Raw genomic sequence first — 18,374 nt, 5'->3', positions numbered from 1 at the left:
AATCAAGGCTAGATAATATAAACTTATAGAACAGTATTGTGTGAGAAGTTTCATGACTTCTTCAAGAGGACAGACAACAACAAACAACTTAAGTATTTTGGCAGCTGTGCAGGGTAGAGATTTGAAAAGTATACTACTAGAAGTTTGTCCAAGCAGTCCAATTAGGTAGTTCATGTTAGAGCCAGGTGAGAGAAGTTAGGATCTGATCTATATTTGATAGATAACAATACCCTCAACAGAAATAGGAAAATTTCTGGGAGTCACAGTTTTAGTTAACAATTTAACTAGTTCTTTTGTCACTGAGTTGACAATGTTAAGGCAAGAAAGTAAGACCAAGACTGATGAGGAGCTGGGAGAACAAAGTAGCATAGTACAGTGGATAAAGCACTAAATGGACTTAGAAAGACCAAGGTTCTCACTCTACTTTAGATACTTGTTAACTAACTTGCTAACAGTCAAGTCACTATACTTCAATTTCCTCTTCTATAAAATGAGATTAGGTTTAACTACTTCTAAATTTCTAAATCTATGTTCCATGACTTAATGAATGGATTGAAGGAAAACGAAAAGAAGAGGGAGAGATAGAGTGACAGATTTTGATCAGAGAAAAAATTCAAAGTTCATGATTGTGACTGCTAAGTAAATAAATGTCACTAATGTCAAAGGTACAACTGCCCTAACTTGGTACAGTTACCCAGGGTAACAGGAGATAATAGAAATGAAGAAGAAGCAAACCTCTGCAATAGAAGACAAGAACAGTACAGGAATATTTACATGAAACATAGTCACCAAGAATAAGGGCAAGGGTTTATTTAGATGGAATATAATTCTGTGACTCAAGCACTTTTAAAAACACTGAGAAAGGAAGAGAAGTAATATAGGAACAATATTACTAGCACTGATTAGCAACTGGACAGTAATAGAGATGGAGAAATGCTTAAGGGAATTTAAATAGGTTCAAATAACAGCACAGCATAAGGATCTAGATGTGACCACACTAGGGAGAGTGGTAGCTCCTCCTGACAGCTTGACTGACCAGACCTGCTCTAGAAATTGGCAAGGAAAAAGCTTATCTTCTTGGTCTTCAGTTTTCTCCTTTGAGAAACATGAAGGTTGAAATAGATCATCTCTGAGGTCCTCTTCGAGTTTTTCATCTTTGATCCTATGAAAAGGAATTTGCTAATAATTATATGGTAGTCACCAAAGGAGAAGTCAGAGGAGGAATGGAACTGAAGGAGATTGGTATTGGAATGGGAGGAGATGAGAATGTACAGAGTGGTACCAAGAGGGTAAGATACAGTAGGCAATCTGATCTACAGAGAGGGAAGCAGGGAATAGGAATTTTTTAGTTCTATGAGAGGGGAAAAATGAAAAGGGCACTTAAAAATTATTATTCATAACCACTCTTCATTTTATAGTAGGTTTCCTTCAAAAAAAAAAAACCCTTTTTTTACAATTACAATATCCAAATAGGTACAACAAAAGCAATAATAGCATTATGTTCACTTTATAGATGTAAAACTGAGTCACCATGAAATTCTTTACACACAATGTAATGAATCACCCAAGAAACTCACACTAGGAAAAAAACCAAACCAAAACAAAACAAAAAAACACTGGCAAATTCCCCCAAGATGTATTTACTGGTGTCTTTTTTCAATTATTTGCTTTGAAAAAAAATAGAATTCTCTACAAGTTGATTCTTTTGGGTATCCATCCAAACTATTACAATTCCTTCACAATTATTTGCAGTTCCCATTTTAAAAGTTACAAAAAAGATTCTGCATTTCAATCCATACACCTTTTTTTTTTTCAACAGCTGAGAATGAATACTGTTTTCTCATAAATTTAAAATTCCTAATTTTCCTTTTTCAACAAAATGTCAAACAATAATTGATGCTATTATACTGAACTACCTCTATAAAAGTATCTGTTCATCCCTTCTACTATTTCTTACCTTCTTCATTCTAATTTTTTCTCCTAATGCCTCATGAAATCATTAAATCCTTCCTCTAATTCAAAAATCATCCTTTGCTTGACATTAAATCATTTGTATTTACTTCACATGATTCCTTTCCCCAAAATTCCCAGAATCTTAAAACATTTGTAATATTGTCCTCTACTTCTCTGACAAGCTACTTTTTTTTCATTCCATCCTGCTCCTTTCACATAGCTTCCCAGCACTTTTTTACAAGATGTTTTTCTTTTTCTTTTAAATCCATTATTCTGTGAAGTCTTCATATGCACATTCTCATTTATTACATTTACCTTCCAAATATGAATATTTTTTATCAATCATGACAATAATATGAGGAAGTAGATTTCAAGAATCGTTGGATAACTCTGAATACACTGTATTCATTTACAATACACAGCAATATAAAAATTAATACAGAAGGTCAAAAATGATGCAGCAATATTTTTTTTTACTTATGTATAACTAGTATCATTCAAAACCTGTAAAAAAAAACTAGGAATGACTTTCCATTTATTATTTTCTATCTGTGATATACATGGAACTTACAATATGCAAAGTAGTGCCTAACTGATCCCAAATGTATGAAATGGTCATAATATAATGTGAAAAAATCCAACTATTATATCCATTTCTTATAATTCAAAAAAGGATAATTAAATTTTGGAAAAGAGATTGTAAGACTCTATGGAGATAATATATGTTAAAATGCTTTAAAAAGTATTAAGCAATTATGCATATGAGAGAAATTAGAATGCTATAATTTCTAAAATTTTGTTTAGTAAACTAAAATTAAATCCAAGGTTTCCATCCATGAAATAGTCCTATCTTTCAGAAGGAGGAATTTTCTTCTTGAAACAGACCATTTTGAAAAGTGACATAAAATTCACACCAGTTGTTAGTTTACAGACTTGATTTTATTTCCTTTTCTTTGGTCATATCAAACAAGTAAGGAGTATGTAGCCATAAACATAATTGTAGTTCTTCATTCTAAACCACAGCAAAAATAAAATTATCAGATACCTATAAAACGTATCTTTCAACCAATGTAAAAAATCTCCAAATTGATCTTAATTTATTTGGCATCTTCTCAAAGTAGAATAATTTTTTTCTATCACTATCTTGAAAGACAATGAAAAATACCTACTTGTATCTGCCTGGCTTCCCACACTGATGTATCTATCATTGCCAGGAAGAGCTGTTTGATAGTAAGTTGTTTCTTCTTGCTGAGGTGTCTTGGCATTCTTTGCAGTTAGGAAAGCCACAGCTAATTCCAAATTTCCATTGCTATCCTTTAAATATCAAGAAAGTCATAATTTTAATTAAAAGGCTAGTCTATACAGATTATAAATTAGTGGGTTCTTACAAGATAACTAAATTTGTTCCATTATAGCTAGTAATTATGGTCCCAACATTTGGTGTTTTTAATACATATAGGCAGCATAAAAATACAATTATTAAGAGCAATTTTTCCCCTACCGTTTTTCACTTTCCCTATCCACCAAAAAAAATGCAAAAAGAAATGAAGAACCCATGCATCACATAAGCACTATCAAATAAATCATATGCCCACATTGGTAACATCCAAAAATGTGCTTCTTATTCTGCATCATCCTCTCTGTCATTAGGTGAGCAATAGTCTTTTTTAAAGAGTTCTCTGGAATAAAGGTTTACCATATATCTCAGGTGTCAAGCTCAACATCTAGCCACATACCTTGTATACTTCAAAACCAAGCACTCTTAAACCAGATTAAAAGGTAACTCAGAAATATTTAATAAAACAAAAATATAATATAACATAGATAATTTTAATTTGTGATTTTTTTTGAGTCAATATGCACTTGCATATGATTTATACCCCCTAGCTAAATGATCAGTTCTTAAGACTTTCAAAATTGTTCATTTTTATAATGTTGATATTATAGTAGGAATTATTATTCTGGATCAATTCGTTGTTCTCTGCATCAATTCATATAATCCTTTCCACATCTCTTTTAAACAGTCTCCTTTTCTTTACTTCTTACAACACAACAGTATTCCATTATATTCACAAACCATAATTTGTTCAATCATTCCCCTAATATGACAGAAATTCTTTCAGTTTGCCACCACAAAAAGAGCTTCCATAAATATGTTTTAGATTTAATACTTTTTCCTCTTGGTTAAATATCATTTGAGCATTGGCCTAGAAAGCAAGTCAAAGGGGAACTTCTGCATCATCATTCAAAACTGATTTCCAAAATTGTTATACACATTCACAGTTCTATCAATAATGCATATTGTACCTGTTTTCCCACAATCCTTTCAATATTTGTCACCTTTTACTATCTTTCTTGCAAATTTAACAAATATGAGATGGCTATTCTAATTTTTGGTGATTTGGAACATTTTTTCATATGGTTACAATTACCTTTAATAACTTCCTGTCCAAAACTTTAGAACATTCATCAACTGGAAAATATGTATTATAGCTGTAAATTTAAATCAATTGTTACTTTTCTTGGAAATGAGACCTTTATCAAGAGAAAATTACTAAAAAAAAAAAAAGACTTTTCTCATTTGTTCCCTTATAACCTTAATTGTATTTGATTTATGTGTAAAAAAAATTAAATTTATCTAGTGATAAAATTATATGTTGTAATTAATGTGGTTAATTAAATTTATAATTTTTCATTATTAACCTAACTACCTTCCTCATATAAATTCTACCTGGTCAAGGTGTAAAATCTTTGTAATATATAACCTCTATGCTAATATTTTATTTAAAATTTTTACATGAATATTCACTCTAGTTTCTTTTTCTGTTTAAATTTTCCCTCAATTAGGTTTCTAGATAATATTTTTGTCATAGGAAAGAATCTGAAAACATACAGATTTTTTTGCAGTTTTGATGTTTTTTGATATTTTTTACAGTTTTATAATATTGGAATTAATTGTTCTTTAAATATTTGATGGAATTAATTTGTGAATTTATCAGTCTTGGAATGTTTTTTTATTATTTGGGATTTCACTTATGAAATCTTCATTATATTTTTTGGAGGTAGAGTTGGTTAAATTTTCTACTTTTTGATCTAGGTGTTTTTGATGTTTTTGATAATATGAATCATTTCATCTTCATTTGTTGTAAATTCACCTTTTTCAATTTTTTGTATTAATTTGATTTTCTTTTATCTTCAATTAGTAAATGACTTAGCAATTTTATTTTTTTTAAATAACTAGTTTTACTTATCCCTTTTCTTTGGCTTTCAATTTTGTTAAATCTATTTCTTGTTTTTTTTTTTTTTTCAGGATCTTTATTTTCATGTTTAAATTGGGAGGCTTAATTTAGTTGGTTTTCTACTTATTTTGGTTGTAATAAATCCATCAATCTACTCACCATCCATTTTGTGGATTAAAATGTAAATAAAAATATATTTTTCCCTAATGAATGCTTTAGTTACATCCCCCAAATTTTGATATGTTGCTTCCTAGATGTCATTATATTAATATAATGATCATTTCTATGGTTTGTTTTTTTAACTCACCAATTCTTCAGAATTAAATTTAGTTTCTAGTTAATCTTTAACACTTTCCCTAATTGTTACCTTTAATATAATTTTTATTGAATTGTGGTCATTGAAAGATATGCTTAATAATTCTGTTTTGTGTATCTGTTCATGAAGTTTTTATATCGTAATATCTGTCCAATTTTTGTAAAAGTGGTACAGTGAATAGAGTATCAAACCTGAAGTCAGGAAAATCAGAGTTCAAATCCAGTTCAAATCAGATACAAATCAGTTAAATGTGTGACCCCAGACCCTAGCCTCTGTTTCAATTTTCTCATCTGTAAAACAGAAGTAATACCTACCCTTCTCAGTGTTGTTGTGAGTGTCACCTGAATTTATAATTGTAAAGCTCTTAGCACAAAGCTTGACATTAGATATATCAGTTAATTAATTAGTGGTGGTGGTGGCAGCAGTGGTAGTAGTAGTAGTGTAGTAGCAATATCATTATTACCATTTTGTTATCATAAGAGTATAATTATAACTAATTTGTCTAAAATTTCATCATTATTTTCTTGTTTAATTTTTATGTTAGATTTACTTAAAGTTGAATAGTTACAGTAAAGACTGATCATGATTTTATTTATTTCAGAAAGTAAAAAAAATCTTATTTTTCTGTTTATCTTTTAAACTTTATATATGTTTGTTCTTTTTTTCTCATCATGGATTGACAGAAAATATATTTCCCACACCCTTCTTTTATAGCAATGGATCTTTTTTGTAAAAGAAGTTATCTCAAAGTAGGATTCAATTAATCCCACTAAACAAATCATTTATTTCTTCATCAAAAATTTTTTTTCTCATCTTGGGTAGATTGTGTATGCTGATGATTTGTCTTTCTAATTTTAACATGCTTTAATGCTAGTTTTCTCCAAAGATATATAGGCAGCTATGTGTGAAGATTAGTTATTTAAACAAAGTGTACTCTTATAAGAGTACAATTCTAATCTCCACGAACATATGGTCATGGCAAGAAAATGTGAACTTTTCCGACTATAAGTTGGGACAAGCCACAAACTATTTAGTAAAAAAGAATTCACACTACCTTCAAGGCTTGCTGTAGTATCTGTGTATCATTGATGCCAGTGATTTCTCTCAGCTGATTCAAAAATGTCTGTTGGTGCTAGAAGGGAAAAAGATAGTTCATCATTAGGGTGTTTCCTGAAAGCTTCAATGACAACAAAATAAACAATGACTAAAAAGATTAAAAATCCATTTTTATCTATGGCATTCCTCTGTAAACAGAGGGCATGTTGAAATTCTTTCCCAAACATCCTGTGTACTTTTATAGGTCACTACTTCCCAATGATTTTAAAGAAAAGTCAATGAAATAAAGATGGCTCAGGAGCATAGTGTGGGAACCAAATGTAATACTGATGTAACATGGAATCATTTTAATCTCTCTTAAACATTATATATACATAGATGGTGCCATAATTAAAATAGCATAAACTAAAATCTAAACAGGTTTTCTCATTTTAAAATTATATTACAATGCAAGGGCCTTAAAAGAACAAATTTCCTATAGAATGGAATTTAATATCAACCAATCATTTGAATGATTATATATCCTTGACAAATTGGGAAGACAAAAATTCTTATACTTTTATGGATGTAAATTACTTTCCATTTAATGAAATATGTACTATTCATTTGTAAAGCTTAACTTTGTGAAGAATAAAATTGATGGAGCTGATTTCAGTCATTAACAAAATCACCTAATCCTAAATCATAAGTATTTTCACATTAAAATACAGTTGAACATATAAGAATAATTGAAGAAATTTTTGACTCTTAATTGGCTTCAAACTAAACCTTTAATGATGGAAAAACAAGTTCTTTCTATTTATTATTTCTTTTTTAAAAATTTCATTTATTAAAATTTCAATGACAATAAGTGAATATTCAAAAGTTGCCCATTAATTAATTTAAAATTCTTAATGATATTTCCATTAAAATATAGAGAATATTACAATCCAGAAATTATCTGAGAGTTGAAAGAATGAAGAAATAAACTCAGTTCTTTGCTTATATATTTTAAAAAAGAAAGGGGAATAAAAGAAAGGAACTGAGTTAGACAAAGTAAAATCCGTCATGAACAAAATTTCCAATTATTTGCATACTAGATAAACTGAAAAAAAAGAGTACATATGCTTTTATTCAACTCCTAAAAATCAAATATTATTTATCATGTAAAAATAATAAATTTTAATGTTCTTCTTACAGATAGATCCATTTTCTTGAAACAGCAAAAAATAATAAGGTACAATGACATGCTTCTTTACTACTTTACTTAGTATTAAGTATGAGTACAGTGACTTAGTATGAGAAATTTCAGTCATTTTCTTTCTTGCCAACCTCAAACCTTCAGGATTATAAAGGGAGAAAGATGAGAAGGGACTAAGGTGTGAAAGGCAGGAATGGGGATCGACTGGAGTTTACTGAATAGAAGTAAAAATAGACTTTTTAAAAAAATCATTTTGGCAGATGTATGTGTAAAATGAATTAGACTGGAGAAAAGAATTGAAACAAAAGACAATGAAAAGCAATGGATAAATTTTATTATTAGATATTACTTACAAGTAATTCCTCATAGCAATAACCACAGCCATAAATGGCCAAATATAAATAGATGCATACCAAAGGCCAACATAAGTAATTTTTAAATTATTTGTTATTTAAGTATAAATTATTCAAAGTTGACTTGATGTTAGGAATGACTACCAAAAGATAATCGAACATTAAAATCAAGTAATAATTGTTTTGAAATTTTTAAAAATTTATGTGATTAAACAAACATTTCCACAAGAGTATAATAAAAAATACACATGAAATTGTAAGTCTATTATGTAAAATTTACTATTTCATTTAAGTATTTAATAAATTTATTCATTTATGAAGAACCTACTACATGTGCTAGCTAGACACTGTCCTCAGCACTGCTGTTTGTCCTTCATTCTCAAAAAGGACCAATGACATCAGGAAAGAGATGTTTGACTTGCAAGTAAGTGAACTGGACTTTAATGAGGCAGAGTTGTGCAAAGTCATCAGTCTCCCTTTTCTTCCTCCAAGGTCAACTGAGTGCAATTGCAAGACATAATCAGGCTATCTGAAGATGACCCCAGATTTGGTGGAAAAACCTGGCTTTTTAAAGCTAAGATCTTTCCCAGGTCTTAGTTTGTCAGAAGCAACATTCATTCAATGCTGGTAATATAAAAAAGGAATAAAACAATTCTGAACCTGAAGAAGTTCAAAATCTAATGAGAAGAGACAATATGCAATTAATTGTGTACAAAAAAAGCTATATTCAATATAAATAGGAAAGGAAACTTTGCCTCAACAGAGGCAAAGTACTGGAATTAAGAGAAATTGGGAAAGGCTTCCTGTAGAAGTTGGGATTTTAGATGTGATTTGAAGGAAGTCAGGGAAGCTACATCTCTTTTAAACTTTCCTCTTACCATCCTTTATTACCCATCTTTACATTCTTACTTATATGTATATCCAGTCAGTTGTTATGTTATGTTCAGTTTGAGATATCTATGAAACATACAGTTCAAAATGTTTAATACCAAATAGCAATATATAAAACAGAAAAATACCATACATAAAGAATGCCTGAGTTTCAAGGAAAGTAGTTGATAGTTTTTTTATGATATTCTTTTGAACAAGATGTAGAGATATTGGCTAGATGGTTAGTAGTCAGTGATGTGCCTGCCAATATTAACTTGGAATGAGGGTTTGAATGGAACCAATATATAAAACAGAAAACAGGGTAGAAATAACAGGCAGTAAAGGAGGATTTTTTTAAGCTTCTACTATGTGCCAAATCTGTACTAAACACTACATAAATATTATCTGATTTGATTCAAACTACCCTGGGAGGAATGTGTTATTATTATTATTGCCAATGAGGACAGATTAATTAAAACAGATAATTAGAAAAACTATGTTTTACTAAAAAGTACCATAGACAATGAATTAATATCAATATTGAATACCTACACAAAATGATACAAGGATGAAATAGTTTAAGGAAGTTGAGTCATAGGAGGAAACAATAAAACTATCATGTTAGGTGAAAGACCTCAAATTACTTAGTTCAATCCTAAGTAAAATCGAAACATAATATGAATTAAAAAAATTAAGTGGAAAAAATGGAAAAAAAATTTGGAAAAGTTGGATATAATAAACCTCTAGAGAATACTGAATGGAAAAAAAAAAGGAGTAGAGCAGTACAAGGCATCTTTACAAAAAACTGATCCTGTTTAGGGCATAAAAACTTCATAAATGAATGCAAAAATAGAAATATTAAATATATATTATTTTTGTACCATAATGCAATTAAAAATATATTCAATAAGAGGTCTCTGACATAGATTTTTTTTAAATCACTGGAATCTAAATAATCTATTCAAAAAAGAGTCAAAGATAAATCATAGAGATAATAAAAAAAAAAAAACTTATAAAGATAATGACAAACAAGGAGACAGTATAAATTAAAATCTGTGGGATGCAACCAAAGGAGTAGTTAGAGGAAATATTGTATCTCTGAATACATGTATCAACAAAAGAGAAATCAGATCAATGAATTAAGCAACTAAAAATACTAGAAAAATTTTTTTTAATTTGCAATTAAAAAGCAAAATGGAAATCCTGAAAATCAAAGAAGAGATTAATAAAATTGAAAGTAATTATTAAAATAATAAATAAAATCAGGAGCTGCAGGAAAAATGGGGGGGGAAATCCCAACAATAAAATAGATAAATAATTGGCTAATTTTATTAAGAGGCAGCTAGATGGTTCAGTAAGTGAAGCACTGAATCTTAAACCAAGTTCATTGCTGTTCAGTAATGTCTGATAATGTGTGACTCCTATGGATGACAGCATGTCAAGCCCTTCTTTCCTTTCCTAAATCCTAGTGCCTACATGGCACTATCCATTCATTTCATCCTTTACTATTTTTTTTCCCCTAAAGTTTCATACTAACAGATGAGGAAATAGAATGCTTAAATAACCCTATCTTAGAAAATGAAATTGAACAAATCATAAATGAGTTAGTTCCCAAAGAAATATAATCCATGACAAGCTGGATTTACAAGCAAATTATACAAAACGTTTAAAGAATAATTAGGGGGAGCTAGGTGGAGCAGTGTAGAGAGTACCATCCCTTAAGTCAAGAGGCCCTAAATTCAAAGCTGATCTCAGACACTTGACATATCTTAGCTGTGTGACCCTGGGGAAGTCATTTAACCCCAATTGCGTCAGGGGAAAAAAAAAAGAATAATTAACTTGAATAAGGCATATAAAGTATAATAAAATAAGGACAAATAAGGACACAAGTTTTTGAGCAAGAGTGTTTTTTTAAAAGTTAATTAGCTAACAGTATATACTTGGAAGATAGAATATTGAATATTCAAAAGACATTCCAAGCTTTCAAGTTTCCAGAACTTCAGAATTATTCTAGCAATATTATTAGCTCCTAATTGGTCTCCTTGTCCCTCCCCAATCTACAATATCACTTCTACGTAATATTCCTAAGACTCAGATGATTTTTTAAAATCCATTATAATGACAAGGATGCTTAAGACACAAAGTTAGAAAAAGAAAATAATCCAAAAAAACTTTATAAGCAAAGCTTCAAAGAAAAACACTATTTGGGCACAAATTTAATTAAAATTTCCAAAATGTATGACAAGAGTTATGGGCTTTATTTTTTGAAGAGTTACAGTTTTTTATTAAAAAAAGAGGAAGAAAACTAATAAGAGTTATGGAAGAAAAAAGGAAATTAACAGCTTTGTCACAAAAAATATAAAAAATCAGTATGGAACAAATAGAAGTCAAAGAATCCATAAGACAACAAGAAATGTTAAAAATAAAAAATTTGTCCAGATCTATTTATTTGATGCAGAAGGAAAAGTAAAAATAGAAAAAATATCCACTGAGCATCTCCTGAACAAACTCCAAAGTGAAATGAAAACTCCTAAAAACATTATATGCAAAATCCAAAGCTTTTAGGTCAAAGAAAAATACTTCAATAAGCCAAAAAGAAAGAAAAACTTCCAACTACCAAGGAATCAGTCAGGATAACACACATTTAAATTTGATCACTCTAAAGGAGCGTAGATGTCAGAAAATGTTATTTCAGAAAGCAAAGACTTAAATCTAGCAAAATTGAGTAGAATCCCGGGGGGAGCAGAATTTAATGAAATGATAGCTTTCTAAGTATTTCTGATGAAAAGATCAGAGCTGATTTAAATCAAGCAGTAACCAATAAAAGGAGGATATTTTAGCTCCCCAAGCAAGCAAAAAACAAAACAAACAAACAAACAAAAAAAAAAAAAAAAAAAAAAAAAAAAAAACCCAAACCCTGAGGTAGCATTTTTATAGTTTAGAAAAAGTAGATAAAAAATAGCACAGGATTTGAGATTATAAATCATCTGGTTCATATGGATGGAAGGGATAAGATTTACTTCCTTGTCACTAGGAAAAGTTGATTGGTTGTATCCACCAGTATCTTTGCATAACAACTAGTGGTACAGAGATAATAGGTCTCCTGACATAAAGATAGAATAGGGAGGGACTTACAGAAAAAGACTGAACTTTTGAACTCAACTCACAGACAAAAAAATTAAAATGGCTTAAACAGTTACACAAAATGTAGAAGGGTAGTACAAAACAGGATCAATTGCAATATGGAATCAACTTGATTTCTCAGTTGTGTATAAATTTTTAAGCAGGAGTTAAGAGAAACATAAAAATGGAAACCTGAGTAAGGAGCCAAAAAAAAAAAAAAAAAAAAAGTTAAAACTGCTTACATTCAAATATAAAGGAAAGTTAGACATTTCCCCTCTGAGACCTATTACTATCAGAAGTCATCTGAGCACCTAGCATCATTGGAGGTCAACAAGAGTCTAATTAGACAAGGCCTGATAATTTTTCTTTTATCTCTGATGTTCTAAGGAGAAGAACAGAATGAGATAAGAGGAATACACTGGAGGTATGGAGGGAGGAAGGTTTGGAAAAAAATGTCTAAAATAAGCAGGGTACAAAAGTAGACAGACATATAAAAAATAAGGAGAAAGGGATGAGAGGAAGCATCTGACACTCAACCCTCACTTTTATGGAACAAGTTAAAGGCAGGAAGATGAAGATGCACATAGGGTTCAGAAATACATTTCATTTTATAGGCTAAGAGGAGGATTTGTTGAGGGAAACAGGGCAAAAGAAATTACAGGGAGGTGAGGACAAATTTAGGGAAGAAATTATTTCTAAGAAAAACAAATTCTAAGGATATACAAAAATATTTATGGCTCTTGTTCATATGACAAAATGTAAATCTGAGGGGTGCCCATTTCCTGAGAAATGGCTGGACAAGTTTTATATATATCTATATAGCTATATCTATATCTTTATATATATATATATCACAAACTTAATTGCTTATGGATTAACTAGTTGATTTGAAAGAAAAATAGTTTTAAGCACTTTGAATTTAAGGAGATAAGAAAAAAGTTCTATAAACAATTAGGATTAGGTGCACAAGTGACAAATTAGAAAAAGATACTGATGATAATCATAATAATTGTTACTTTCACATAGCACTTTAATTTTTCTAAAACAAGTAGCATAAAATAGTGAAGAGAAGGCTGGCACATTGGAGTTAAAAAGATTCGGTTCATATTTTGCTTCTGATATCCTACCCATGACCATGGGTAAATCAATTAATCTCCTCAATGCCCCTAAGAAATATTTTGAAATGCTAAAGGCAAAACCTATACTGGGAAGAAACCTTTGAGATATAAAAACTGACACTGATAAAGGTATAGGTTCAAGGTCCAAAAAAGAAAAAAAATTACAAAACTACAAAAAAACCTACAAAAATTATAGTTACTATAGATTTTTTAATAATCAAGGCAGAACTAAAATGCTAATTCACCAAGGAAAAGAGTTTAGAAAAGAAAGTCTTCACTTTTTTGTGTTTTCACGAAGCCTTTGGTAGCCTGGTAAAACCTATGGACCATATAAAACTTTTTAAGTATATAATGTAAGATATACAATTACAAAAGCAACCAATTATATTGAAATACTTTATCACAGTACTTAAAAAAAAGTTAAGAACCTTTGGTGTTCAGCTGCTGGGTAAGAGTCAGTATTAATGACTAGGCTGTGGGAAACATCTATAGTTAAGCATTATGAAGATAAAATGGACAGAAAGAAGATAATAAAAAAAGAATAAAAAAAAAAACAAGAAAATGAGTAGTGTCATGGAACCTGAGTAAAGTTCTAAAACAAAATAAGTAAATTCATTATTTCATAAAGATGAATGGAAATGGGACAGCAGTTTGAGAAAATTCAGGTTCAGATTACAGTCTTACACTACATACTATAATATGCTCTAAGTGGACAAGCAATCTAAAAATGTAAAATAGATGGTCAGAGCAGTGGTACATACCCAGCAATCCCTGCTACCAGGGAGGCTGAGCTTAAGATAGTTCTGAATTTAAGAAGATTAAGTCAATAACAGGTCTGCACAAATCTGACACTAAATCCAATATAATGAACCCCTGAAAGCTGAAGCCCACCTAAAACTGCCTAAGAAGGGACAGAGCATGTCAGAAATGGAAAAGATCAGATATCCGAGGCCAATTAGTGGTAAAATCAGCCCAATGAGCAACCACTGATTATGCTTCCAATGTAGGCAAAAATAGGAAATCCAGTATCTCAAAAATCAATGACTGACAAAGGATATGAATAGACAATTTTCAGACAAAGAAATTAAAGCCATTCTAGCGATATGAAAAAATGTTCCAGGGGCAGCTAGGTGGTGCAGTGGATAGAGCACCAGCCCTGAAGTCAGGAGAACCTGAGTTCAAATTTGGTCTCAGACACTTAACACTTCCTGTGTGACCTTGGGCAAGTCACTTAACCCCAATTGCCAAGGGGGGAGGGGAGGGAGAATGCTCTAAATCACTATTGATTTAAAAAATATAAATTAAGACAGCTCTGAGGTACTACTACACACCTCTCATATTGGCTAAAATGACAAGAAAAGATAATGACAAATATTTGAAGGGATGTGGGAAAACTGGGACACTATTACATTGTTGGTGGAATTGTGAACTGATCCAACCATTCTGGAGAGCAATTTGGAACTATGCCCAAAGGGCTATTAAACTGTGCATAGTCTTTGATCCTACAGCATCTCTACTGAACCTATCCCAAATAAAGTATTAAAAAGAACCTACATGTGCAAAAATGTTTGTAGCGGTCCTTTTTGAAGCAGCAAGGAACTATTGGGGAATGACTGAATAAGTTATGATATATTATTGTTCTATAAGAAATGATCAGCAAGAGAATTTCAGAAAGGCCTGAGGAGACTTATGTGAACCGATGCTCAGTGAAATGAGTAGAACCAGGAGAACATCGTATATAATAATGACAAAATTATGTGATAATCAATTCTGATGGATGTGGCTCTTTACAACAATGAGGTGATTCAAGCCAATTCCATTATGTGATGAAAAAAGACTTGTGATGAAAAGAGCATCTACATTCAGAAAAAGGACTATAGAGACTGAATATGGAACACAACATAGTATTTTCACCTTTTTTCTTCTTGTTTGCTTACTTTTTTCCTTTTTTGATCTGATTTTTCTTGTGCAGCATGATAAATATGGAAATATATATAGAAGAATTGTACATGTTTATTATATATTGTATTATTTGCTGTCTAGAGAAGGGGAGAGGGAGAAAAATTTGGAATACAGAGTTTTGCAAGAGTGAATGTTGAAAACTATCTTTGCATATATTTTTTAAAATAGCTAGTATTAAAAAAATCAATGAATGAATGAAAATTGTCATATTATTTAGAAACTTAAGTGTAGTTACAGTAAAAATTCTTAAAACAGGGGAATATAAGTAACCATAAAAACAAATAATCTTGATTAGACATATAAAATTTTAAGCATGAATACATAAATTTTTGAAAGTTGTCAATTAGAGAAAAATGTTGCCATAAAATAGTCAAAATGATCTTTGATCTCAAAGTGGATGGTCCTCCAATGATGATGATCATAACTCAGCAATGCCTGCCCAACCCAACACTTATCCATTTCTTTCAAAAAGTTTACCACAAAAGATGCAGCAAACATGGAGGAGGCTTTCCTCATATTCTCCAATAATCACATACAATGATTCTACCCATTAGCAGTCAAATCAAATCTAATCCTTTACTAAAATGATTATCTTTCAGTAACTAAAGACAAGTATTATAACCTACTTCCATCCCCAACCTCTGTCTGTAATCTAAGGTATACAGGCCCAATTTCTTCAACCCATTTCTCTATCACATAGTTTTAAATCTCTCCTTACTACCCTTGTTTCCAATCATGCTCCACTATCTGTGTTCTAATAAAAACCCCTTTTCTAAAACCCTGCATGCAGAAGTGAACCTAATATTTGAGTATCTCAATTCAAAACTGTCCATGGCAATGCTACTGTACACTGATGAGTGTGCCAAGGGATATTTTAAATTTTCAAGGGAAACATTCAACTCAACTTGCAAACTACTAAGACAAACACAAAAGGGAAATACTCAACTCACAAACTACTAGTTCAAGGAAGTTCATGATTTCAACCTTAGATCACCCTTGTATCTTCCCTTGTATCACCTTCTCTATAAGTATGAGATTATTTGTGGTTACATATATACTTTCAGCTTACTCCAATAACTTTTTAAATTTATTTACAACAAACATGTCTTTCTAAAACTTTCTAAAACCACTTTTGGTGGTTGCTATGATAAAAAGCAAGGAGAAGGTGAAAATCAAAGTGGATCAGGAAATGAGGAGAGTTGTATCAAATCCAATTCCAAAATTTAAGAAGTTGAACCCAATAGGCACATACCATTAGTATATGGTTATGGTTATTTAAGAATGAAAAAAATATTTTTTCAATTTACCTGTTTTTTCAAACAGTTACTAAATAAAATTTAGAACATGAATATTTATTGAGTTGTTTGTATTTAACTACTTAATAAATGGAATACTTAGTTATTTCTTTTGGCCTAGGGCACCATAAAAAAAATTAAGACACTAAAGATACCATGAACAGAGAAAGTTTGAAAACTTTTGTTCTAGTATCATAATATTAAGGACAAGAGAAAGCTCAAAGGCAATCTAAGTCAACACCCTTAACTTAGAGATGAATAAAGTGAGGCTTAGAGAAGTGAAGTGATTTTACCCAGTCATACAGGTAGCAAGTAGTAGTTTTTGAACAATGTTCCTATAACTTCAGAGCCAGTATCCATGCTATCACCATATAAGTGATCTGACAAGCAAAGAATACAATGAAACTATCAAACCTCCATTCCCTTTATTGTGAATAGAAAAGACTTCTATTAAAATATCTTAAAACCACAATAAAAATTTTGGTTGACATGTCTGTTGGATTATCTTGAGGATAAAGCACCACATTTTTTCCCCTTCAAATTAACTACCATATGGCCAAATCTAAACTTCACTAAGTCCAACTACTCAACAACTAGCATGACAAGTGACAGTAGACTTCATTTCACTATGGTAGAGCATGCAATCTTCTTACTGAATCACTATCACCTAGATGGAGATTGCTAGTTTTAAAAGGAGTGAATGGCCCTGGGTTCTAAGCCCAATTCAGTCCCTAACTTGCTATGTAACTCATGCTATTAGATGAAAAACCAAAGTCATCTTTAGAATATCTGGCTGTACTTGTTAGATTAGCTAGGATGACAGGAAAAGATAACAACAAATGTTGGAGGGGATGTGGAAAAACTGGGACACTGATACATTGTTGGTGGAACTGTGAATGGATGTGCAACCATTCTGGAGAGCAGTTTGTAACTATGCTCAAAAAGTTATCAAATTATGTATATCCTTTGATCCAGCAGTATTTCCACTGGGATTATATCCCAAAGAGCTCTTAAAAGAGGGAAAGGGACCCACATGTACAAAAAAATGTTTGTGGCTCCCCACAAATTTTGTAGTGACAAGAAACTGGAAACTGAGTGGGTGCCCATCAATTAGAGAATGGCTGAATAAATTATGGTATACGAGTTATGGAATATTATTGTTCTGTAAGTAATGACTAGCAGGATGATTTCAGAGGGGCTTGGAAAGACTTACATGAACTGATACTTAATGAAATGAGCAGAACTAGGAAATCATTCTACATGACAACAAGAAGACTATACAACAATCAATTCTGATAGACGTGGCTCTCTTCAAAAATGAGCTGATTCAAACCAGTTCCACTTGTTCAGTCATGAAGAGAGCCATTTACACCCAGAGAGAGAACTGTGGGAACAGAATGTGGAACACTCCATAGCATTCTCTCTCTGTTATTTGTTTGTATTTTGTCTTCTTTCTCAGTTTTCTTTTTCTTCCCTCTTGATCTGATTTTTCTTGTGCAACAAGTTAACTGTATAAATATGTACACATATATTGGATTTTATATGTATTTCAACATATTTAACAGGTATTGGACTTCCTGCCAGACAGGGGAGAGGGGGGGGAAAGGAGGGGGAAATTTGAAACAAAAGGTTTTGTAAGGGTCAATGTTGGAAAAATTACTCAGGCATATGCTTTGTAAATAAATTAATTTAAAAAAAAAGATTATCTGGCTGTTTTGCCATTAAAAACAAGATAAACATCTGCAATGTATCCTGATAGGTTAAGAAAACTGTAGAGCTATAGCTAAAAAATACTTTAGAAAATATTAGTACAATTCCCCACATTTTAAAGTGGCCTGCCCAAAGTGAAACAGAGAGTAAATAGAAGAATTTTAACAAAAATCTTCTGCAGTCTCTGATTTAGAAATTG

General features: G+C 31.0%; 1 protein-coding gene across 10 annotated transcripts in view; it reads right to left on the bottom strand.

Annotated features, from left to right (window-relative positions):
* Positions 1 to 18,374, bottom strand: part of USP25 (ubiquitin specific peptidase 25) — a 191,640-nt gene that overhangs the window by 153,393 nt on the left and 19,873 nt on the right. For 9 of the 10 annotated variants that reach the window (XM_074300458.1, XM_074300453.1, XM_074300456.1 and 6 more), the window contains exons 2-3: positions 6,563 to 6,640; positions 3,123 to 3,267 (exon numbers count right to left, since the gene is read on the bottom strand). In XM_074300458.1, coding sequence (XP_074156559.1) covers positions 3,123 to 3,267; positions 6,563 to 6,640 — 223 coding nt within the window. Of the gene's footprint in view, positions 1 to 3,122; positions 3,268 to 6,562; positions 6,641 to 18,374 lie in introns of those variants that run through there. The other variant, XM_074300463.1, reaches the window with a different exon arrangement.

The sequence above is a fragment of the Sminthopsis crassicaudata genome, chromosome 3, assembly GCF_048593235.1.
Source record: "Sminthopsis crassicaudata isolate SCR6 chromosome 3, ASM4859323v1, whole genome shotgun sequence".
Classification (NCBI taxonomy): domain Eukaryota; kingdom Metazoa; phylum Chordata; class Mammalia; order Dasyuromorphia; family Dasyuridae; genus Sminthopsis; species Sminthopsis crassicaudata.
Note: the sequence above shows the minus strand (reverse complement) of the source record. Positions and strands in the feature narration are given on the sequence as shown.